This window comes from Atta colombica, unplaced genomic scaffold, assembly GCF_001594045.1.
Source record: "Atta colombica isolate Treedump-2 unplaced genomic scaffold, Acol1.0 scaffold120, whole genome shotgun sequence".
In the NCBI taxonomy this organism is placed as follows: Eukaryota; Metazoa; Arthropoda; class Insecta; order Hymenoptera; family Formicidae; genus Atta; species Atta colombica.
Genome location: NW_017259207.1, coordinates 440,128 through 467,125, shown reverse-complemented (window position 1 = coordinate 467,125; position 26,998 = coordinate 440,128). Strand labels below are relative to the sequence as shown.

The following is a 26,998-nucleotide window of genomic DNA, read 5'->3' as shown; positions in this document are numbered from 1 at the left end:
ATGTTATTTTAACATAATTTATAAGTAAATAAATTACATAAAAATAATATATTTTAAAAGAAATATTAAGAATTAATATAAGAAATGTTGAATATCTATTTAACACAAGATAACACATTATGTTAAATCAATAAAATTCACATTCGAATGATTGAAAATTCAGTACAGAAATTTCAACAAGTATTTTAACACAAAATGTTTTTTTTTACTGTATAACATTCGATAGTTTAATGTCCTAAACTGAATTACAAAATATTCTCTTGCATTGAGAACAAAATCAAACCATGCGTACATTGGATTAATTAATCAGTCGTTGGACAGATCGTTGAAACACATCTATCTGTCAGTTTATTTATATACGAAACTTTATATGGTTTCAAGTTTACATGACCCAGATTAGACCCGTCTCGGACATCGATAACTGACGTTAAACCTTATATCGATTCGAGTGTGTTGAAACATCTGGTTAGGTAAACGTTCAAAACTTTCATGCACTGGCTGCTGACGGTCTCTGTCAAGGGGCGAACTCGACACCGATACGATTCGATGACCAGGATAGTCGAGGATCCCTCTCCAACTCAGCAACATTCGACGCAATCAATTCGGTCGGTTGGTTGGCTTAACTGTCCCGATATTCCGTCATCTGGGACAGTGTCGAGTCGACGTGTCTGTTCAGAACAATCAAACTGGCGCGATTTAATCTACTGAATTCGTCGATGAAACTGCCGTCGTCATGTTCGACAGTGTAAATGATATTTCCTTCACCGAATCGCCTCATCGCTTGTTTCTTGAAATCATATAAGCGTTTTCTTTTATCACTGATGAAAATTGAATATCCTCTTCAAGCCGTTTTTTTCTCTACTATTCATAGCTTATGTAGGATCTACATTAATTAACAAGTGTGTTTTTAACTATCTATTGTCATAAATATAACAAATAATGCGGAAAGATTTCACACATCTTTTGTCTTCGAAATATATATTAAATTATATCTGACATTCGCGAATATTTAGAGCTCTTTGAATATTCAGGTACTTAAGAATTCGTCGACCTCTTTCCTAGTTTCTTCCACGGTGCTCTTTCCGCTTCTTGACGATGAAAAAGGGATCGACCTAGCTGCACACTGGCTAACTGTGCCTCCGTTGAACCGAAAGTCGGGACATTATAAATCTTCACGTGAACCAGCCGACATGCTACTAAAACCGTGAGAAGTGATGCGCATTATCTGCGAGACTACGACAGATTCTACCGGTCCTCTTTCTGTCTTTCTTTCTCTTTCTCTTACACGACCCATTTACGTCGCTGTCTGTCTTATCTATCGTATCGACACGATTTCAAGTAAATAAGCCGACGTTCTGCGCACCAGTAGAAAAGGAACGGGCGTTTCCCGCTTCGGATTACAGAAAGCACGGTGGATCCGCTCGACCGTAAAAAAGCTCGCGATCAAGATGGATGGATGAAGTAGAATGTTTCCCAGGGAATTTCCATTTGGAAATCTACCGGAATAATTCAAATGTAACTTTTTATGACGCGAAGAACAGTCATTTCGCAACAAAATAAAGCGTATGAACGATACAGCATATTACAGGAAACTTTCTTCATATATCCTTCAAAGAAGAATATATGTATGAAGAATATTCTTCAGAATCATTACAAACAATTTTAATCGTCCTTCTTCATATGATTACCATACAATATACAGAGGATAGATAAAATAATATGAACATCTGAAAAATATACTTGTTTTATTAACAACTAGTTGTCCTATTATTTGTCTTGAATACAAATTTTATATTCCTTATTAAAATCAAGAATCATACGTGCTTGAATATATTGCTTGAATAATGTAGCAATTGCTATAGTGCAATATTATTCCATTCTTCTAGCAGAACATTTTCTAATTGCATAAAAGATATTGGAGGATGAAATCTGTTTCTTATTCTACTTTTTAAAACAGCTACAATTATTATTTAAATCAAGTAATTGCATTGGTCAGAAGAAATATTGAAATTTTGAAGAACAAAAGGCAATTTCGAAAAATTTTCTGAGAATGAAAATAAAATTTAATAAAATTTCCTCCCCTCTTCAATATAATTTATATAAACAAATGAATGACATTCTGTTAAAAGAATAGTACAACATTCCATTGGTAATTATTCAAGCATTGAGTAATTATTTTAACATGAACAGAATGTATCAAAAGAATATGATAAGCCAATCTCTTAATAAAACAAATAATAAAATAAATAGTATATTTTAAAATCATAAATAGTGTATTTTTCTCAAGTTTTTATTTTATTTATCTCTTGTATGTTCTACGCATTTATCTATTGGTCAGTAATTTTTTATATTTGCTCTTTATTTATCTCCTGTATCTTCCACGCGTTTTATCTATTGATCAGTAATTTTTTATATTTATTTAAAAAAAATATGAGACATACGTACAAAATGAATATACATTTTTGTATGTTCATTTTTACACGTAATTCATCGAATAATTTTTGACAAATGCATTTTTTGCCTTTGTGAAGCAATCCACAAAGAATGTACTCCTTTTCCGCGCAGTTGCCGCCCTATATTGCAAGATCGATCTCGCGGTAGGAGCTTTATATATGATCCCTCGCTTTTCTTTTATGTCTCGGACTAGTATCCGCATCATTTCTCACCTACACCTGAGCAATAAACAGGTTTTCAAGCACTCGCTAAAAATTCCCAACAATACTTCAGAACTGCAGTCTAAAAAAAAAAGCCATTGAATCTCCTTACTTCGACGCCATAAAAGAACATACTCTTTCTTTTAAAGAGCGCCCCGCCAATCTCTTTGATGTACACATTAAACTTTTTCAATATTACTTTCAAATCGCTACTTAACTCTAGCGTTATGGATGGAAGCCCTTATTACTAATTACCATCGCTCCTTCTCTCTTTTATGCATTTATCCTTTGTGCAAATCTTAATTATCTTAAAATGAAATTCCTTTATTATGTAATAACTGACCCTTCTCTTTGTCTCTCTCTCTCTCTCTCTCTCTCTCTCTCTCTCTCTCTCTCTCTCTCTCTCTCACTCGATTCAAAAATATCTTTATATCGTTACAATTCAAATAAGCCAACTTATTCGTTTCTTCTTCCTTTTCATATATACATATAAATATATTAAATGACGTATGCTTTAATACATAGAAGGGTCTTGCTAGTGAGCAATGAAATAGTCGTATGTATAGAAACTGCCCTCTTACGAAAGAAGTAATAGGATTCGATATCTAGACCATTTCATACACTCACACATCTCGCTCTCTTCTAGTCCATTCCCTTCGACCAGGACTAGTAATCGTTCTAGAGGGAAAACTTTTATAAAAGGAAAACGCAGCTTCATGACCACTCACATTGCAGAAATATAAAGAAGTACGTAAGCAAGTGTCGAACCGTTGAAGAAAAGAAAGTAGAAAGTTGTGCTTTTATATATTGAAAGAAATGATAATAGCTACTAAATGTATTTTGTCTAGCATATTGATTCAATATTTTTTAAATATTATATTATCAAACATAATAATAATAATTAATAATTTAGTAATTAAAAAAATAAAATTTGCGTTTAATTAATTTTGATTATATTAACCTAAATTGAAATTATTTTACTAAATAATTAAATTTAATTGAAATTATTTCACCAAAGCTTTAATAATTGTAATTTAAATTTGATTATTATTAAACTTTTTTTTCGTTATACGAGAAAATGGCGTTGAAAATATGCAAATATCCTAGAATACGTTTAATAGAACGTTACAACCTGCAAAATCCTTTTCCATAATTATTGTCCAGAATGATCTCTCCGAGGGAACACTCGTCCCGTTACGAGAAAATGTCAGATTCAACGTTGCGTAAAATAGATTTCCTTGAATAAGTACAGCGAGCAGTAGAGACAATATTTCATTTCCTGGAATTTATTTAATTATTTTCTGGAATTCGATTAACATCTTCGGGTATCTTTATGACCTTTTCAAATAGTTCGCACGCGGATTCTTTCACACGCTTCTACTTTCAACAACAAATGATTATTTATGATTAGGAATGGCGAAGGAGTTTTCAAATATGCATAGACAATTTCAAAAGGATGTAGAATAAATGAAACTGTAAAACTAAGAAAATCTTAAGCACAAGTCCGCGCACGTCTCTGTTGACTAGGACATTACGGTTTGCATTTCATGATGAGAAAATGCCGAAAGGTTGAAAATTACGTAAATGCTCATCCAAGCAAGAAATGAGGCGAATACCACTGACATGTTGAATTACGTTTCGCTTTATGCGCTCATAATATGCAAAATTAACTGGCCGAGCATGAAAAATCCGACGACGAGTCTGATCAAATCGAAATGAACCCGCTGTAAAACTCTTCTCAACTTTTTTATTGCATACGATTGCATGACCGTATTTGTCGTATTTTATTTGTACGTAAATGAATCCATCGCAAAAACAGTTTAAAGTATGCGTTAGTTTCCAAAAAAAATTTCTATTTCTTTCTTGATGATTGCAAATTGAAAATCGTGAATAAAACAAAGATTTTCTAATAAAATCACAGTAGTGATCTTTCAATAAAGAAAAAGAGTCAATAAAGACTCAAATCTTTATTACTGTAAACTGGGGAAACTATCAGATTAAAAGCGAAATCGAGTAAGTAACTCCTTTTAGATTGTGTTAATTTGCTAGTTTTTTACACGTTCATTTTAATCGCTACTCCTTTTCATTTAAACGAATAAACTTACCGCAATTTCTTGATTTCAGAAATCAGTTACGTTCATAGAAAAAGCAACTTTGCAACTGTAATAAGATTCTTTAATATGATTGTGGTTCTTGCCCTTATTTAATCCCTCATTAAGTCTAAATATCGCTCATTTGCTACAATAATGATACAATTCAAAAAACAAAGTTTTCAGGTAAATGAATGTGAATCTTTTAAATTACGAAAATTTTAGAACATTAATCTTGAAATGGAATATTAATCTTAAAAATTAATTTTTGAAACATTAATCTTAATGCAATGCATTTATTTCTCTATATAGTATAATAACTGTTTGCAAAAGAAATAAAATATGTTCTTTTAAAATGTATTCTTTCTTTTTTTCCTTTATGTTTCCATTTTTTTTTGTAATTGACTAAAAAAAAATTTTTTAGTTATGCCATTGTTGTAGGTAATAAATGAACGATAAAATCAATAAATGCATTTAAAAAAATCTTACAATAGTTGAAAAGATGCTTTTTCCATTGAACGCAGTCATTGGTATTCACAATGTTTTTTATTTTCGGGCTGCCTGTATTGTATCAAAAGTGAAGCGATTTAATCGGCCATCCACAACATCGATATCGAAAGAAAATAGAGGACGAGTATTGCGTTCCATGATATGCCACGTGAACGGCAGATAGCTTCGCTCGGTGGCTACGTATCGCGGAGATACCTCTTTCCCTGTTACAATATATCCCGAAGCTACGTTTTCCAACTTTCTACGTGACCCTTTGTATCGACGCGACGTGTGGATTCTGACATGCACTTACACGCACCCACATTCGAGGGCAATCCATCGAATTCGATTCGCATCTCACGTGCATGCCATGCGCACGTCAAAAGTGGCTGATATCTACGGATCGCTGCTATTCCCGCTAAAAGCACACTCAGTCACACCCCGATACTCTCGCTTAATTGCTTCGGCAAAGCCCTTATCTACCGAAAGTGCGAACTAAAATCATGGAAAAGAAGCGGCCAGAACACTCTCTCTTTTCTTTGTGTCCATCCTTGACATGTTGAATACCTTTGAGGCATTCATTTTCTTCTGACAAATACATTGAGAGAAAAATATGATATTTGTAGCTGTAATTACATATTATTATAATAATGATTATTACTATTATAATATTAATAATAATGACAATTTAGAATAAAGAATATATATATTGTATAAAATAGGACTCCTAATAATTGTAAAAATATAATACAGATTTAAGTGAGCTACTTTGGAGTCAGCGCAAGAGGTGCGCAATCTACACTTATATAATCATTAATAGTATAATGTGTATTAAAAGATGTGAATTTGAACGTTTCGATTATCGATTTTAATCTTCATCAAAATCATCTTCAGCAAATACATAATTAATACATTAACAAAGAATATCTTCTATCCAGTCGGAAAGTGAGAAAAGCATCATACAAAGAAATTACCTGTCTTCTTGGTCTAATAAGTAATTGCGTTCTAATAAAGTTATTAAGAGTTAAAATTACGTAAAGTTAACATTGAAATTGTGCTTACCTCAATCCCATATAACACTGTAGTTAAGTATATTACAATATTAATAAATAAAAAAGATTTATATAAAACATGTTGTGATGAAAAATCGTCAAGTGCTCTTAACTGTTTCACGTCTAAGAAACACGTGTAATAAACAGATATTTTTAAGATAGATACTGAAAGGACATAGAACGATGTCATTGTGTAAATTGAATCTAAATTTATTTACATCTATTAAGAATCATTATATGAATCATTATATGTTCGATCTAAACTATCTGTGTCTTTTTGAAGATTGAAACCATTTTGTTTGAAACCGTTTTATATTTATGATTTCTGAAATCAATTATTTGTTATCTTTCTTCGTCCAGAATTTCTGTATTATCCCAATCAATTTTGTGACTGTGATGCAAAGCGTGTTCAGATAACAGAATAAGAAGACCTTTACGTAAATTACTTTTATATTCTGTTATTCTTGTAATTAATTTTCTTTTTGTTTGACCCACGTAGGATGCATTACAATCTTTACAGTTTATTTTATAAACGACGTTTTTCTTTTTTGTTCTTTGGGCGTCAGATCTTTATGAACTTTTATTTGGTAAAACTGGGAGCAACTGCCATGACCTTGAACAAATTTTATCCATTGGTCGTCCTTCGTTACAAAGTTATTAACAAAAAAGTTTGAAAAATATAGTCTCACAACCCTACTCTTTCCCCCTCCCCTGCTTAGGAGCGCATAACTTCCACATGAAGCGATTCAGAATTGTACTCTAAAATGCATGACTCTCACCTTCCACTCTCATCCCCCCTCCCTCCTGCTTCAGGGGCACATGACTCTCATCTTCGACTTCCATCTCCTTCTCTCCCTGCTTTCAACTTTTATGTAACGGGTGAAAGTCATATATATAAAGAATTTTAATTAATAGATAAATGGATACCTACAGTTCTTCATTTTAGACTGTACAATTCTAGGTAAGAATCGCTTCGCGTGAAAAATCGTAAAATATATTTTAAAGCAGAGAATTGTTTCGTATAGTAGAAAAGAGATTTTAATTTTTAAACTTTTTTTATTAATAACTTTTTAACGAAGAACTGACGGATAAAATTTGTTCAAGATCACTCGGGATCGTGACAACATATGTCAAGGTCATCGGGGGCTGCTCCTTTTTAGTCCAGTTTTACCATTTATTTAATTTATTTAAACTGAGCTTCATCATAACATGTTTTATATAAATGTTTTTCATTTACTCAATATTGTAATATACTTAACTGCAGTGTTATATATGGGATTGAGGTAAACACTTTTTTGTACAATTTCAATATTAACTTTAGATAATTTTAATTCTTAATAACTTTATTAGAACGCAATCACTTGTTAACGAAGAAGACAGGCAATTTTTTGTACAATGTTTGTGTTTTTCTCACTTTCTGATTAGATAGAAGATATTCTTTGTTAATGTGTTAATTATGTATTTGCTAAAACCGATAGCTGAAACGTTCAAATTCACATCTTTTAATACACATTATATTATTAATGATTATATAAGTGTAGATTGCGCACCTCTTACCGCGCTAACTCCAAAGTAGCCTTATTTAGTAATAATAATTATATGTATAGTTCTAGCAACAAATGTATATAGTTGACTTAAAATGATTATAATTATAATTATAATTATGATAATCATAAAAATGATTAAAATTACCATAAAAATTATTCAAATGACTATAAAATTATTAATTAATAATTTGAATTATAGCAGTAATAATCATAATTACAGTAATATGTAACTAGTTACAAATATCTAACATTTTTCTCTCAATGTAGTAATCTGCGCAATAACGTTAAATAATACGCAACATTTCTTCACATTACGCACTTCACTGATTGTGAGTGGATATTATGTGAAATTCCATTTTCGATGTGCTGTTAAGACGCAACTTTACTTCTTCAATGATTAATCACTTTGCGGATTCTCGATTGAATCGAATGGGATTGTAATAAACAGGATAAAAACTTTAGCAAAAGAAAAAGAAAGAGGAGAAAAAGAGAAAGAAACAGAGAGAGAGAGAGAGAGAAAGAGAAGAAGTGAGTAAACTGCAAATGGATGATTTATTATGCCGCAGTATCCCAGACTTCCGAGGACAATAGGTTAATATTTCGCAAAAAAAGAATAAGAATCGAGAGAAATGGGTTATACGTGTGAGGAATAGTCGATATTTCTTTCACAGGATCATTTCTCAGAGGCTTCGACGTAAGGGCATTAATCGCCCTGTCAGGATACTTGTCTCACATTGTGGCCCCTTCCCTCGCGCAAGACGGGGCATTAACTACTTACTCGACTTCGCGACGTTATCAATATTGCAGCTTCCATTCCTTTAATTTCATAAAGTTCGCGCGCTATAGCGTGTACGCGGAGCTATATCGAAGACTCTTTAAAACCGCATTATCGTTTCCTCTCGGTCCGCGAGCTCCGATCTTAATTCCTGGGATCCACGGACTATCTCGTAGGCGCCGCTGAACTTTCGAACATCGGCCCTTTATTAACTTTCTCGCTTTTTACCCCTTCCTGTCTCTTATCCCCAACCGCGCGCGTTTGGTTCTTAACCATCGACAAACTTTAGCGAACTGTTACCAAAAGTCGATTTTCACTCTCGCGTTCGGAATACAGATAAAACTTAATCTGATTTAACAATAGCAATAATGTGAACGTCAATTTTCTTAATATAGTCACTATATTGAAATATTATCGGGGATCATGAAAATAACATTATTAGGTTTATTTCAATCAGAAATAAAATTATTTATATAACTGAAATTTGAGATAAGTTATAATATAAAGAGTATTATTATATATCTTTATTATATATATTTTTAGCTATAAATATTTATGAGGCGACAAAAAATTTGACTACAAAGTTTTTTATTAAATCATTAGTAACGTATATTTATAAAAAAAATCTGAAGTATGAATTATATCTTAAATACCAAAAATAAAAAATAATTATTCAAAATAATAATAACCTTCAGAGCTTTGATATAAACTTTAAGGTACTTCGAGAATGCATCAATGATGGCCGCACATCTTTTTATGAATACATTCTACTAAACAGTCAATAAGGCGATTTTCAGTTCATCAACTGATGACAATCTTTTGATACAATATCTTATTATTAGTATTTAATAATAGAACATTCTAAAGTTTTTGTTTTTTAAATATACGTTACTATATATTTAAGTAGTAAGCTGATATTATTTGTTGTCATATTAACATCAAAATATCGGCAAATAAAATATTGTTGGATAACGATTTTTAATAAACACACAAAACTTTTGAGATCAAACTTTTGTCATCCTGTATTATATTGCATAATAAGACGACAGTGTAAATGTCGAGTATTCTGTAAAATGGAAACTGTACGAAACTTGCAACCAATATAGCGGACCATGTATGTCGACTTATGCGGAACAAATTTCCACAAGTTAAATCTAAAGAAAAGTTGCGACAGCTTTCGAGTTTCTGAATTAATTCGTTACAGCCGAACATCAGAAGAGCAACACGAATGTCCGCGAAGTAGCAATATGGCAGTACAGGTGGCCGATAAGTTTCGGAAAGCATTATGGGTTGACCGGTCGTCCTTTTGAGGCCAACTGCATGCTTGTTCTGGGAGTTCGCGTCTAAATAGTCGCCAGAACGCCGACAGTTTCGTAAACTGAAGTTAGACGATAACGGCGATCGTGTGCGACGACAAAGTGCGGATGTCGCAGAGAATAAGTTTCATCGCTTGAAAAAGAACACGGAATGATCACGGAATGCCCGCCGTCTTGACTTGAATTAATCAAAGCGAGACTGACGTTCTCGCCGCATATATCCACGAAGCAAACAGAAGCAACCCGCCTGTGTTTTTCATTCCACTTGCTCTCAACTTCGATTCACTTGGGTACTCATCGGAAAAACTTTAAGTATTCCGAATCGCAATTTCCTATGCAACCAAAGCGAAACGTCACTCACTGATCCTCTGTCTCCGCGAAAGAACTGAGGAGACCGAATCTTGTTCGGGATTTAGCCAGTCCGTTTCAATCGAGCGGAAAATGCATTTTCGGAAAGCTACATTTGGATTGCAATTCAATTTTGAATACCGCATATTCGCGGAGAATGTATAAGATTAAATCTGGCAAAAATAATGATTCCTTGTTTTTCGATATGATCCTAATTCGATATGATTCTAAATTTCCTCAATAAAATCGGAACTCTTATTATCCTAAACGAAATTCTTACTATATTTGATAAATAAATTAATATTATTTTACAGAATTTTTATAGAATTTATTGTGTGTATTAATAAATAATACAAATCAAATAACAGCTGTTAAATAAATGTTATTTTTATTATTTGAATTTTTTATTTGAAATTTTATATCTAAAGTATTTAATATATGTAAAAATCCGTTACTATTCGTGAAAGATTTATAGGTAAAAGTATAGGTACGAAATATATTTTTTCTGTATAGTTTCTGTTTAAAGTTTAATTGAAACTTTTATCTCAAAAAAAGATTTATTTCAAATTTTTTGTATTCAAATCTTATATTTTATTAAAAAAATTAAATAAAATGTTATGTTATTAATCAATTTTAATACGCATTAGTAAAAAGCATTGATGAAATATTAATTTAAAAAAAATGAAAATTTTATAAAAACTTTATTAAGCGCAATAAAAAATTTTAAAATTATTCCGTTAAAGAAGATTAAAAAATGTATTTTATTTTATTTTCTTTAATTTCAGAAATGTACATTATTTGCATATAAAAAAATTCTCTTTGTGAAAAAATATTTAATCGGAAAATATTTTAATCGGAAAATATCTCTTTTTGTCTCTATAGGATTATTGAAAGATCGAAAAATATCTCTATTATTATACGCGTAACGTTTACAGATTCATAAAACAAAATTCCATAAAATTAAAATGGTAGTCACTGATATTCCATACAAATAATATTTCTTTCTTTTCTGTTAAATAACATTATAACTTGAGAAGAGAGATTGATTTTAATATGCCTTGAATGGCGAATGACAAAATTGTAAGATCGGAGAATAAGTTTCGTCTGGGAGTCAAAAGTTGAAGAAAAATTAGATCTATGGGTTAAAAGAAAATGAATAAATGTCTCGATTCCTTCCTCAGTTTTCGCTCCGAAAAATACCTGAGGGAGCAATGAATAGAAGAACGTATCTACGATACGAGTGGATACCTTTCAAAAGGACTCATGGGAGAATAAAGCTTATTCGTCATCCTGTCTGCCGATAGATCGTACCAACCATCACCATTGCGCCACCTAACACATCCTGGAGATCCTCGAGGGTGAATTCTTTCAATAACCAGAAAAAAAATATATATTGTCCTTTGAAAGAAACAAATTTATTATGCATATGCTTGGAGCAGTAAATTAGGACAAAAATATATCCACGTATCAAACACGCCTGTTAATCTTCATCAATCAAATATTTTTGCAAATATAATTTGCCTATAATATACGATTAGTGATGCGTAATAAATGATTTGTAAATATATTTTCGAAAATAAAAAGATTTTATTATTACTAACAAATTATTAAGTCTCTCTAATATTCTCAGCAAAACATAAATATTGTGCAATGTACTTGTTAATTATAATTTCCCACTCAACAATATAACTGTAATATTACACCTGTTATATTACACTTATATGAATTATGTTTTATATTTGATTTTATTATTATTTTCTACTTGTTAATTATAATAATATAATATACACATATAAATATTCACGGCTGATAACCAAGAAAGATAACCAAGAAAAATGTATTTTGTTATTGATTTTAAGAATAAATTATCTATATATGTCATCTTTATACACTCATTTGTTTGGTTTTCATTTGTTTTTTTTTTTATTGCTTAGCAAAAACGAGCACGAATATCATCATTATCATTAATTAGAATAAAAAGATATTTCACTGTAGAAACGAAATAATAAAACATGCATCTATTTGGCATAAAGTACAAATAGAAACAGAATCGCAAATAATCAATCGCAATTGTTTCTCGTCTCATTAATTCGTGATTTTTATTAAAATTTACCATTTTCAAGCAAAGGTAAACGAAAAGTCGGAATAGATCGCAAAATGCCTCTTCAGAAAATAAATTGCTTGAATAATGGAAAAGAATCGCTTGAGCCGGGCTTATGCATTTTTCTGATCCCTTTTTCCCCTTTTCATCAAGACTTTTAACGAATGAGACCAACAGAACTATTCTATCGCGTGTCATCACTCGCACATAGCTAATCTCACTTGCGCTCTCTCTTTTTTTCGCAACTTTATGCAATAAAATTTTTTTTGAGTTTCCTCCAACTTAAAGTTTATTTTAATCTTGTTGAAGACATAGACACATTCTAATTTCCTAAAAAAATTAACTTGTAATAAATACTACTCTGTGGTAATATTTATTCACAATAAGTTCTTTGCAGAAACTTTAAGATGTTTATTAGCATCATCATAAATTAAATTGACGATCAATTTAATTTATGATATTTCAGTTTTGGTTTATGATTGCGTTTTAAATCCAACAGTAAGGTAGTTTATATAAATGAAAGATTTAGAATTTATGTATATATAAGTAAATAAATAGAGAAAAATCAAATATGATCGAGATCTTGGTGCCTAATATTTATATGTAAATTTTGTACTTCCACACACAATATTTAAATATTGTATTTCCAATATTTAAAATTTATATATAAATTAAATTTATTAGACATTATATAAGACCTAATCTCGACCGTATTTAATCCTTTTTTTACTTATTTGAAATAAATAAAAAAGAAATATTACCTTTGTTTTAAAAAAAGAACAAAAGTGTTACATGCAAGAATTTGATTAGTAATGTTTTATGTGTTTCCTACAACTAATCCTCAATTTAACACGTCACTCAATCTGTAACAAGATTTACACACACATGTAAAAAAGTTTTCTCTATTTATCCGTCAGCACCTCGAGAATCTCTCTTGTGCAGCTTCGTGCCTGAAGCATCCACAATGAAAACGAGACGGAAGTCACGCTAAGAATCCGTCACGACTTGCGAGAGAAAAAAAGCAGAGGCACAACTATGGCAAAACCTGGAGAATAAGAAAGTCGAGAAAGAATCCTAAGACGTTCAGTTTATCACGTTGCCAGTTTAACAAAGCATTCTCGTTTAACGGAGATAACGTTCACCGCGCAGGAAAGAAATCGGAATTCGTGCGACAACTTGTCTCCTAACAAGGATGACTCTTCCGTGCCAAAGAATCTAGCGAATTTCAATTTTTAACGTTTTTCTATTTTTAGTTTTATGAGGTTATTATATACGTATTGTTTTTATAGTTGTAGAACGCATATGCATTTAAAAAGATTATGTTTTTATCTTTTTTGTTAATATCTATTGTTAATATTTAATGATTTAATAATGATTTATTTAATGATTTAATTATAATTATGCGCATAATCTGATTTTAATATAATCATCAATCATCACACATAGAGATATAAGCTCTTAACTTTAATCTCGGATATACAATATTTAGCTTCTTTTCGAAAAATGATTTTTTTTCGAAACTTCTGTTTATTTTATTACTTATAATTTTGTTCACTAATAAAGATGATTTCCATGATATTATTGAGAATAAAGAAAAATCTAAGATTTTAAGGGAAAACTGTGTAATAATTGAGTAAACGTAATATAAAACGTAAATTAGGATAAAAAAAGCTGTTATATTTAGAATATAAAAAATAAAAAATAAATGTAGATGTGAGTGTAGGTTTAGGTTTAATTAATAGAGTAACATTTGCGGTGGCTGCCAAAAGTTTCCGACCAATGAATAATTTTAATATATTATTCAGATAAAAAATTTTGACATATAAAAATTTAATATAGTATATAATATATTTAATAATATTTAAAAATATCATAATTTTTAAGTAAATAAGAATTTTATTAACTTACAATATATTATTAACTTATAGCAAGAATTTTATATTATTAACTTATAATATAATTGAAAAACAGATTGACAAAAATTATCATTAAAATGTCCTAAAATTTTTGACTATTATAGCCATTGTATTTTAGTTAGCTATTAATTAGAAGATATAAATAAATGTATATTGTTTAAAAAATTGTAAATCAAGTCCTTTTTTGCAATATAAACTGTAATAAAATTCTTTTATTTAAAAGTTATAAGCAATCAAAAGTTGAGTGTGCCAATGTATTGTCCACATGACAAAATGGTATATAGTATATGGCATTAAAGGATTAATTTTTCCAATATAAAGACTTAATACAAATTTTATTTTATCCATTTTGTTGGTTGTTTTGAAAATGTTTTATTAGCTTTAAAATATTGCGTCATGTTCCGCGAGTAATACGACTTGCGAGATATCGCTATATAAATCTCAGATACAATTGCTGTCTTTTAAACATATTGATTGGCGACTGCAGCGCTAGGAAATCCGACTTTTCGATTTATTCTATGGGCCACTGCCTCTCGCATTGGCATTCTTCTCGAAAAGAGAGCAGCTTCGAAAGTATTCGTTCTGAAACTCAATCCGTGCAATAAGTGTCACTGACCTAACGTGCGCGCACTATAAAACTAGTCCTTCCACTACTAACGCCAAATTTAATTCGAAAAGCAACCCGACAGATACTGTAACAAACTTTCGTCCTACTTTAATTTTAAGAAAGCAATAACAATGAACAAGAGATACTCTTTCTTCCAATGATTCGTCCGAAAAATTTATCACAGCCATAATCATAAATTTGCGAAAAGAAAATTTTATAAGGAGAAAATTTATAAGGAGAACTGTGTGATAATATGTACATTAAATCACCCTCGAGCGGATCCCGTGAATCTCTGTGAGTCTATGTAATCCGGATTAGCATTTAGTTCATCGCAAGAATATTCAAAAGATGTACCAGGAAACATGCCTTTCAACGTTAACACGAAATCCAAGAGATCTTTCATAATACTTTAAGCGGTGTCTCGATGCCATTATCGTGAGAGCGGGCGTGTTCACGAGTATCGAAACTATTTAACGTCGCATCTGTAAAACTTTCAGAGTGTCGTGCTGGAGATGAATCGACTTGGGATGATGGTGGACCTCTCTCATGTCTCGGTGCCCACGATGCTGGCAGCTATGACGACGTCGAGGGCGCCAGTGATTTTCAGTCACAGCAGCGCTCACGCTCTTTGCAACTCCTCGCGAAATGTGCCTGACCACGCGCTGCGACTTTTGGTAAGCTCGGCAACGAAACAGAAAGTAACAAACGCTATAATATATTCATTCAAAGCCATCTTATATAATGTGATGACAGCACAGAAAGAACGATTTTTACTAAAATTTTACAAAAATTTAATAATGATCAATTTAACTGGCCAATCAAAAAACAGTAATTAATTATTTATTATAACTACAATAAACAATGTTATTAGTGCTAAAACAACAGTTGTTATTAGTAGCTTAAAAACAATGTTATTTAATGCTTTTATCATCCTAAATAAATAATTAATGTCTTTCAGTAATAAATTGATTAGTATTAACTCTTTGCACTCGCATTTTTCACTAGAAGGAACTAGTAACTTGAGGCTGTTTTGATAGAATTTGAGGAATTTCTTATAGCTGTGACATAAAATGAAATATACATAAATTAATATTATAAAATTATTATATTTTTATGTTTCGCCCAAATTAAACATAAACAGTCATTGTCACCTCTCACTCACCACTGGAATTACATCAAATCAATTGAAAGTTACCATTCGAATATAAAGTGTTAAATTGCATTAGATTATTTCTATAAGTAAGTATCTATAAGGAAGGTTTAGGTCTAAAAATTTAGGTAAATATAAATCTGAAAATAATTTTGCTAAACTATTACAATAATTACATAGGATGCTCAAAATTTTTTTACAGCATTGCTCATCGAGCTTTCTACATACATATCTTGATTCAACAAAAATTATTTTCAAATCTAAACCTAGCTAAATTTTTTAATATTTCAGGAAAATTATTCTTTCTATAGAAATTATAATCGCCTTATGATTATATAAACTCTAAATCTTATAACTTATATTAATATAAGAGATATATAATTATGATTTTATATTAAGTATATTATGAACGCTTATTCTCTGTTTAAATAAATAAATAACGTTTTTATATTTTACTTAATTCAACGATTACTTTAAGAGAAATACAAATACTTTATTTACAGGCGCAGACTGGTGGTATAGTTATGGTATCCTTCTATCCCCATTTTATCAGCTGTGGCGAAAAATCGACGCTTGAGGATGTAGCAGGTAAGCATTTACTGCGATTAGTATTGTTTCGTTTCGATCATTAACAGCGATTACGAAATATTATATTCGTAAAAAGGGATATTATATTATTATACATTCGCATTCACTTGTTTGCTACTTGTAATGTATTAAATAAAATTCCATGAAATTCACTCAGACGGACATTATACGTACTTACATGGACTTAAAGCTCAATATTTGTTTATCGAAGTGCGTCGTTATCTCGAATTTTTTAAACAACACAATGTAATGCAATTCAATATCTGATAAATTCAACTATTTTCTGTATTTATTTTCTGTATTTATATTTTACTGTGTTCTTTCCGGAATAAAAAATAAATATGGCAATGATTAAAATAACTTTTTCACCGATATAACAATTCAGCATGCATAGAAGGAATGATTTTTATTTAAAAATCTATAAAAAGTTAGGTTTATATATAGATACATATAGATATAGATTTGAAAATAATTTTGTTGGACTGTCAAAATAATTACATACATTGAAAAAAAAATGCTATTGATTCAATTAAAGTCTATATTATGGGTTGTCACATAAATGATTATTAATTAAATGATGTTAGTCAGTAATATAAACTTGAATTGAATCAACAGTATTTTTTTCTCAGTGTAAGAAACTCAAGCTTCGTTATGCTGTAAACAATTTTAATATTCTAACAATCGGTTTGAGCGTCCTGCATAATTATTTTAACAAACCATAAAATTATATAATTTTTTGTCTAGCCAAATTTTTAGATACTTCAGCAAAAACATTCTCTCCGTGTGCTTTTACTTTTTGTGGCTTTAATCATGATGATTGTTTTAATTAGATCATTTAATTATTATAAAATCACGAAATACGTCCCCAATTTTGATTGATGGAACTATTTTATAGCAAATTAAAGATGTAATACGACTAATAAATGTATTACCACAGTCGTATATTTTTGCTGAAAAATAACATTACCGACTTAATCTTGACGTTATTTCATCTCTTCTGTTCATTTTTACCAATGTAGATTAACTTTAATCTTGGATTACTTACTTTTTATCTTTCTTCAGTTCTAAGAATGAGAAAAAGATAAAAAGTAAATTAAATTGAGATTAAAGTTAATCTACATTGATAGAAATGGAAAGATATAATTAGAGAATCTCTAATCTTCTCCACACACTTCTAACATAAGATAACTAATTAAGAGAGAAATAAAAATCGTTCAGTTAGCTCGTTCTGTTTGTCACTAAAATGTTTGTTGTGACTATAAAGCCACTTTCAACGTCGCTATTGTAAAGGGAACATCCGAAGCGTTTCTCTGCTGAAGCGTGTAAATGAGTTTTCGCGTTAGGTGCCAATTCTCGCGGGTCGTTATCATATTTGCATTATTACAGGACGGCTCAAAGTTCCGAAGATATTAACATTTCATACCGTGCCGGTAATATAAATGGTTATGTGTGTGCGTTATACAATTAGATATGTACGAATCATGGGAATGGGATTAATTAGTCTAGTACTCGTAGTTCCGAGAAACTTTATGTGGAATTAAATTAAAACTTGAAATATGTAACATTTCTTTGCTAATTAAGTTGCATTCTTTTATAACATTTCTTATTTATAATGCTAAACTAATTTGAGAGAGAGAATTATTAAATATAAATACATTAAAATAAAAATAAAATTTTACACAGGATGATATTTTCCATAGCATTTAATATAATGTAGTATATTACATTTTATAAAGTTAACCGTATATCTTTTATAACGAGCGAGATCGATCGTGAAACCAAAGCCATCGTGTGTGAGGTGAAACCCGTGAAACCCGTAATCTAAAGTTCACACTTTCCACGGCCAAACCGCGGTTCAGAGTGCATTCTGTGAAAATCGAGTGTTTCTGCAGGCAAACATGACAAAAAAGCGAAACGTCCGTGTCGTGGCAGCCAATTCCGTTTGTGGTATTGCCAAGCGGCGACAGTTTTTTGTAGACGTGAATTCTGATCTAAAAAGGGCGAATCATTCTTACTTTCTTCTTCGTGGAATTTCGCAGTAGAAGAATTATTCGCATAATAATTATTCGTAATTCATAATCCCCATGTAGATAATAAACATGAGATAATAAGTTCTTTAATTTCGCCCACTTTTTATTCGCTAATCTCTGAAATCTCTCATGTAAAATTGGTCTCGATTCAGTATCCCAGAAAATTTGTAATTTTCCTAGGATCGTAATAATCTCCATGTCCCCATTACCCGGTGTTTTCACATATATTCTTTACAAAAATAAGCGGATGTAGCATATAGTAGGTAATATTGCACTGTGATATATAATAGGTACATCTCGAATTATTACGATTGTAAATTTCGCGATATTGTATATATGAATTGAATGCTATCACTGATATTACATGAATTGTTATCCCTATTCTTAATAAATGTCGATGTCGTTACATTGTGCAGATTTTATGATAAAAAAACTGCAAACTAATAATATGTATAACAACATTGATGCTATCGTTAAGAATTACAGAATAAGAGCTTTGTGTTACATGGGATTGTGAATGTTTTAGTCCTCACTCTAAAAATTCTATACTCGATTGAAGGTTCGTTATCTTATAATATAAGGAAAACTTCTCACTTTTTATAAAAAATTTTTTATAAAAAAAAAACTAAGTAAAATAAAGTAAAGTAAAGTAAATGTAATGCTATTAATGTCAAATTATTGATAATACTTTTGAGGCTTCCATGGATGTTTTTTTCAAGGAAAAATGCTTCAAATACAACTACGCGGTTTATTTTATAAGGAAAGTTTTCTAAAGTGTGTAACAAAGCATAGAAACACTAAATGTAATGATATTAATGTCAAATTATTAATAATACTTTTGATGCTTCCACGGATATTTTCTTCATGGAAAAGAAGCTTTAAAGAAACTACGGGTTAATTCCATTAATTTCAGAGTAAGAAACAATTTGATACAGTATCATCATTTTTCATAAAACATGGACATTTAACAATATATCAAGACACGGAGATAATGTCAAATTACATAAAATATATATATTATTAATGCGCATTCACAGTAATTTTTGTTGTAAAATAGCAAATATTCAATTGATGACATCCACTAAATCTAATAATACTACGCTGACATCTAAGTAGACACAGAGTCATAATTAAGTCATAATATATGTTCATTTGATACTTAAAAATGAACTTATAAGTGACAATTAAGATCATAATGTCTTTATGACTATGTTCTACTTGGGTAATATGGAGAAGTGCCAAGAAAATCTTAGGTGATATCACTTTTTAGTTTATACTTCTCACAATCCACATCATATTGATTCGAAAAATAAAGATATCACTTCATACGCACTCTATCTGATCACTTCTTAGCAACACGCATTCCAGTATTATTATATTTCAATGTGAATTGAAATTGAGAGAAATGTTTGATATAAATAACTATTATTTTGTTGATATATGAATTACGAAAACTTTTTTATTTTTAAATTAAAAAATTGTTATGGTAACTAAATTTTGGTTAGAACGATGTTAGAATTAAATTAAAAAATTTTAATTGGAAAATAACACAATTTAAAAAAAAAAAAGAAAGTTCCTGTAATTTCAACAAAATAAAAGTTATTTATATTAAACATTTCTATCAGTATGGGAATACTTTAGTAATACTAATCAGGAATCCACATACACTTACATCAGCGATCGCGACAATAAAATGTTATTCAAAATACAGTGATATACTTGCATCTCGAATATCATGCAACAAAAATAAGAAAGAGCAAATTGCTGATCCGGACGGCCGCACATCGGACGTAGCATAATCGGGCATAACCGGGTGCCTGAATAATTGCTTCCTTCCGCAAGCAGCATCTCTAATTGCTTTACATCGATGGCCACCGAGCCGCGGAGAAAATTATGTCCGCCGAGGGAGAGAGCGGGGAAGAAAATTATTTGTGCGGAACGGGAAGTGCGTTAGACAGCGGACTCGCAATGATAATTTCGCGAATTGTAATGCATTGCTCTCTCCCATGTGGCCATTGACACCAATATTGTACTGATGATTGATTCGAGCGCTCTCACCACACTCGCCCTTTTCCCTCATCCTATCTTGTTGCCCTTTCTAGCTGGATCCCATGATGACCGCATCATAGGCGCGACAATCGCTTCCGTTAATAATAATAGCTGGCGAGTCGCGTTATCGTAGCTCGCAATTCCTCATATTATGTTTGTCGAATAATTCCTTCTTTGTTTACCGTTTGAATGCAATTTTCTCGATTTGAGCTCACTGCTGATGAAACTGCGACCGAAAAGCACTACCCATCTCCGACGATGGACACGTATGTCACAGATGTTACGGAAGTTATTTTTGACCCGTAGCAATATGCTATTTAAATCTTTTGTATTGAATTTGTTTATATCACATTTTTAAATTATGTTCAACAGGCTTCATAAATTTGATATATTCTTCATAGATTTTACATATTCTCATTTTTTTACACGAAAAAAAAAACGATTTTATTCTGAAATTTCTGAAATTTTTTTTGAATGCGGATCTAAAAATAAGTTTGTTAGATCATAATCAAAATAACTGTATCAAAAATGATGAGCAATATTGCAAAAAGTATTGATATTCTAACAACCAGTTTTCAAAATTATTTTCAAATTTATATCCAACAAAATTTTGAATCTTTTAGCATAATCGTTTTTCCAATCGATTGGAAAAAACAATTATAAAATTTGAATTACAATAGAATTGATTTTCCTCGCGTGCTGAAATACGCGTCAGCGTTTTGTCATGCATTCCATTAAAATACATCTCGTTTTAGGAATATACTCGCCGTTTTATGCAATATCGTTTCTTCATTCTCACTTTGTAGAACTTTGTATATTCTGCGACGTGTTCCGCACACGAAGCATTAAAATGCACTGCGTCCCAAGAGACATTCGCACGTTATTCTGCCCAAACAAACGTCAACCGCGCTGTTTACGTCGTACATGCAAATCGAAAGATCTCACAGCAGCCTGCTAATGGTACAACCGTCACGACGCACGGGATGCAATGCAAATGCAACTTCCTCCATTTATAGTAACATGCAGCAGTCATGCGACAAAAGTACTTGCGTCCTTTAACGGAAACACTTCGCAAGATCTCTCTGCACAAACCTTCCATCTTTTTAGGAATTCCATTGAATTGTAATTAATATCGTGATACAGATAATTTTCCAATTTTAATAAATACAGGAGGAATTTTTATGAAATTATGCAATCTAGAAATTATAAAAAATCTGGTTAAAGTTGGAATTTCCATTCAGCGAGGCTATCCGCTCATCTCCTTATTCATTGTATTGATTTGTGATTTTCTAACCGTGCTGGTAACGCTGGTAACCGTGCGGTGCCTCGTTGAATCGTGATCAATTCTGAAAGACCGCACTGAGCCGGTCGACACATAATTTACGATATAATGGAGATGTAACGCCGGTGCAACGCAGCGCAAACGCGAAAATCGAAATTTGTGACGTTTCTGATACGTTCACGCGGCAACTCGTGCCCGAACAAAATTGCGGTGCAATGAGGCGCGTCGTTATTCTACAGTCTGATCGGCTATGAATTATGTCATTTATCCGATCGATTATGCATGTCGTGTCTGCGTGACTGACATACCGTTATCCATTACGTATACAAAGCTTTGTAAATGTATTAACATGTTTAACGTTATTAGACATATTACAATATCTTTTTTATCGATTTTTGAATGCCAATGTTGTTATTAGTAGAAGGAAATAGCTAACAATGATCAGTAATTAATGATTTGCCGATGCATATAATAATAACAATAGTAATAATATTACTTTTGAGATTTCACAGATACTTTCTATATAAATTCGAAATGCGTTTTGCAGGTTATCTCCATACCTAGATCAATTATTAGAAACCAACGTTCAATTATTAGCTCAATCATACAAGATCAATTATTAGATGCCAACGTTTCCTAAACATTGTAGTTCACTTCATCAGGACAAGGAGCAGCCTGATAGTAGTAGCCAATATCTTCCTCGTTTTAACGAAGTGAACTGCATTGCTCATGAAACGTTGGCATTCTAATAATGGAGATAACTCGCGAAATGCATAGTTTCGGTAATAGATAATAATCGTAATAATAATAATAATAATAATAATAATAATAATAATAATAATAACAGTATGGTACACAGTGACATAAAGATTCGGCTACTTTTGTGTTTATTAATTAATAACAAATTATTAATTAATAATGTTTATCTTAAAAAATCAAACTCTGTTGTTAAATATCAAATATCTTGTTATTAAATATTAAAAATAATAATTAACATTTTCAAAATAACTACCTTTAGCTTTGATACAGGTTTAAGGCACTTCAAAAATATATCAAGATGACCATGTACCTTTTCATGAATAAATTTTTTCAAACAATCAATAGAGCGACCTTCGATTCATCAAACGATGAACATTTTTTTTTGGTGCAGAACCTTTTTGATATTTAATATAACTAACACAGATTTTGTTTTTTAAAATTGTTACGTTACTTGTATTCGAGTAATAGAGTCCAACTAAAACTTCTGCTGAAATATTATGTGTCAATTTCGACTGAAACCATATATAGCTCTTCTTCATAAATATTAATTTTAACATTTGTAATTATTGTTTTAATAATTAAATTATGTGTATGAAGAAGAAGTATTATATTCTTTGGCCAAAATTAACAATCGAAATTTCGATTTTCGATTTTGTCGAAATTTAATTATTGTTTTAATAAATTATGATATTTATGAAGAAAAAATATAGGGATATGTCTATACATATGACCTTCATTTTTTTTTAATTTCGGTTACGATTGAAATTGACATGTATATAAAGAATTTTGATTCAGTTTTGATTCAATTTCGATTCAGTTTCGGCAAAAATTTCGGTCTGTCGAGTAGTTTGACGTCTCTCAAAATGATGATAAATAACATTAGTTTGCTACTTAAATAATGATTTTAATAAATACACAAAACTTTAGTACACAAATTATTTGGTCACTCCATATAGATATAATAATATTATAATATACATATAATACATATAATACATATAATACATATAATAATAATTATTATTATATTCTATTATTATATTCTATAAAGAATATTCATAGAAAAAAATTACGTTTTTACATAAAAATTATTAATGATGTTAGTATACTAAACAATATAAAATTAATCCTTTATGGATTCGCAACCCCATTTTTTATGTTATCTCTTTTACATTATAAATAACACATTCAATTTTTGAAACGGTCTATTTTTGAAACGGAGCAATTTTCGGAAATGTTCTTTATTCGACTCTAGCCAGACTCTGATCGGAAATAAAAAAAAAAATCAAAACAGTGAATTCAATGTATTTTTATTCGACCAGAATTTTTTAAAAATAATTTGATTATCATAAAATTCAGTTTTAGGAAATTTTTAATTGCTAGTACATTAAATTCCGAATTTCGTTTTATTTGAAGCTCAGTACGTAAACAGTTGAGTATGATTTCCAAACTGATTTTTAAACTCTGATTATGAATCCTGTGACACTAGATCCTCCTTCATAGAGGTTAGTGTCCGTTTGAAATTCGATATTTTCAAGCCACATTTAAGCTCAAAGATATCAAAAACCTCTTAAAACTAAGTTTTCATAATAAATTCAGATATTTTTAAAATTTAAACCAAGTTTTCACACACACACACACACACACACACACACACACACACACACATACACACACACACACACACACACACACACACATACATAAATTCAGATTATTTTTCAAAATTTAAATATTAATATTTTGAAACCAGTATTCGGATTCAGCTACTCCGATAACTTTTAGAAAGCAAGGATTTCCATAAGTTATCTTATTAGAAAGCTTCGATCTTCAAAGAGTTAATTGCATCGGTATCAAGGTATATCAGATTATTTAATTAAATTGAGAATATATAAGATAAATATGGAAATAATTTTTTAATCGATTCGTTTAATATGAAATAATCCTCTTACTTTGCTCAAAATATCATTTAAAATGTATTAAATATTGCTCTTCTCTTGATAACTCATGACGCAATAAGCGATTCAATTTATTGAGAAGAGAAACACGTTCATAATTCTGATGAGTATATGAAATTGTCTTTTGGATTTTATACGTCGCTGTAGAGTGTAAATTATATCCACGATATATTACATTACCGAGGTGTAAATTATATCCGCGCGCGAGCGCAACCGTTTCCGAGTTAACAATAACATCCGTCTGACGGATATGCAAATTTTCATTGTTTATGCGTACGTTCATGATCATCTCATTGTACATGTTCAAATTATTATTCGATTTTATCCATCTTTAGCGCGAGAGGAAACACTTTGAAATTTGCTAGTTACGAGAGAATTGCATTTACAAATACGATCGTCAGCAATAAACACACTGAGAGCAAAGTGTTTGATATATTTGTGATTATAATGCATAATAAAATAAGTACAGTTAAACGCTCCATCTTTATAGTAAATATAATGCTGTAAAGTTATAATACTATAATGTTAACAATAATAATTATATTCATGGTTCTATAAATCTAATAATGTACAACGTAATTATCGGCCTTTTTAACAAATATATATTATTTATCTATATAAAAATAATCTTTCAATTTTTTTAATCTTCTTGAATCTAACAAAGATTTTCTTCTGAAGGCTTCCAATTTTTCTTCAAGTTTTTTTATTGTTCAGGACGTTCTTCATCTTGGAGATTGAAATTGCTATCCCAAAACTTTTGAAACTTTTTACACGTACAATAAGACATAGCATTTTCACCTAAAGTCGAGCAAATCATTTCCTTAGCCTCATTGGCTTTCTTTAATTAAAATACGAAAAGAAGTATATCAGCAGCATCAACTTTATTATATATCGTTTTAAAGCTAAAGGATGGCGCTTTAAAATGACTATACAGTGAAAAAAAATTTTAATTTAAATAGGTAGTCGCGTGATTAAATGTAGGGACCGAGAATTAAGTTGTATATTTAATATTATATATACTAAAAAGGTATAATTGTTTTTCTTATAAACTAATTTATAGTCCTTTCGAATACCGTATATTCTTTTTGATATATAAAATTATATTTCCTCATTCTTTTTATATAAATAGCGTTTCTTCATAAAAATAAAGCAGTAATAGGATTAATAATTATAAAAATGGAACTTTTAGCCATAATTATTTTACTATTCAATTATAGTTACAAATATCAAATACTTTTCTCTCAGTGCAAAATTATAATTCGTCTACATTCGATCATTCCGATCTCCACTGAAGATTAACGCGCCTCTGTGAATTATTTTTCTTTGAGTTTTTGCGATTTGACTGCGCTAATTGCAAATTGATTTACAATCTCTTTCGACTTTAAATATAAAGATAAATTCGCCCGATGGACGGATTGCTTTTAATAAGTTATTCAATTTATGAGTGTAATATTTCTTTCTAATTAAAAGGAAGAATTAATTATGCACATTATACAGCATTGGATTTGCAATTGTGACTAACTAGGCAATCAGGATGGCAAACGCAGCTGCAACGGGACACATGCAACGATATTATATATCAAACATGTGCAGAAAAAATAAACATACATTGCTGGATAACAATGAAAATAAAAAAAATACATAATGTAAGTGTAGGTAATTTTCTTTGCTGCGCTCGAGAGTAATAACTTGCGGTGTTATTAGTCGCAGTCGCAGAAAGAAAAATCGTCCGCGCTGTACTCACCAAGTTCGCAGGCAATTCGCGGTTAAGGAAATGTAATTCTCCTTGTTACACGATAAATGAGCTACACGGTCCGTGTATCACGGTGATGTTAAGGGCATGCAGCGGGTATTACTACGATTACCTAATACATGCAATTTTCGTGATATGTTACAGCGCACATCAATCACGTGCGGAAGATAGCCGGAGTGGATCACGTCGGCATCGGGGCTGGATACGACGGGATCAATTTGTAAGTGTGACATATTCATAATGGCGCGAATTACAATTGTATGTCAAATATGTACAAACACATGGCAGATATGTGTATAGGAGAAAATATTCTGAATATCAAGCAATTATATCAATAATTAGCAATTAAAGATGGAATAGCATAATTTGTTAAATAAGTAGACGGATGACTAAACCTCAAGCTAGTTTTCTCTAATACCTTGCTCTAAAAAAGAAAAATCAAAGATATGGCCGAGATTCCCAGATTTAAATTTTATTATTTTTACATTCCTCTGTTAAAGGATATAACTAGACTAAGAGAAAAATTTGATATTT

The 26,998-nt window shown here is 30.6% G+C and overlaps 1 protein-coding gene across 1 annotated transcript in view; it reads left to right on the top strand.

Annotated features, from left to right (window-relative positions):
- Positions 1–26,998, top strand: part of LOC108694579 (dipeptidase 1) — a 108,228-nt gene that overhangs the window by 61,172 nt on the left and 20,058 nt on the right. Inside the window, exons 6-8 of the mRNA XM_018204152.1 lie at positions 15,393–15,569; positions 16,549–16,633; positions 26,609–26,684. Coding sequence (XP_018059641.1) covers positions 15,393–15,569; positions 16,549–16,633; positions 26,609–26,684 — 338 coding nt within the window. The remainder of the gene's footprint in view (positions 1–15,392; positions 15,570–16,548; positions 16,634–26,608; positions 26,685–26,998) is intronic.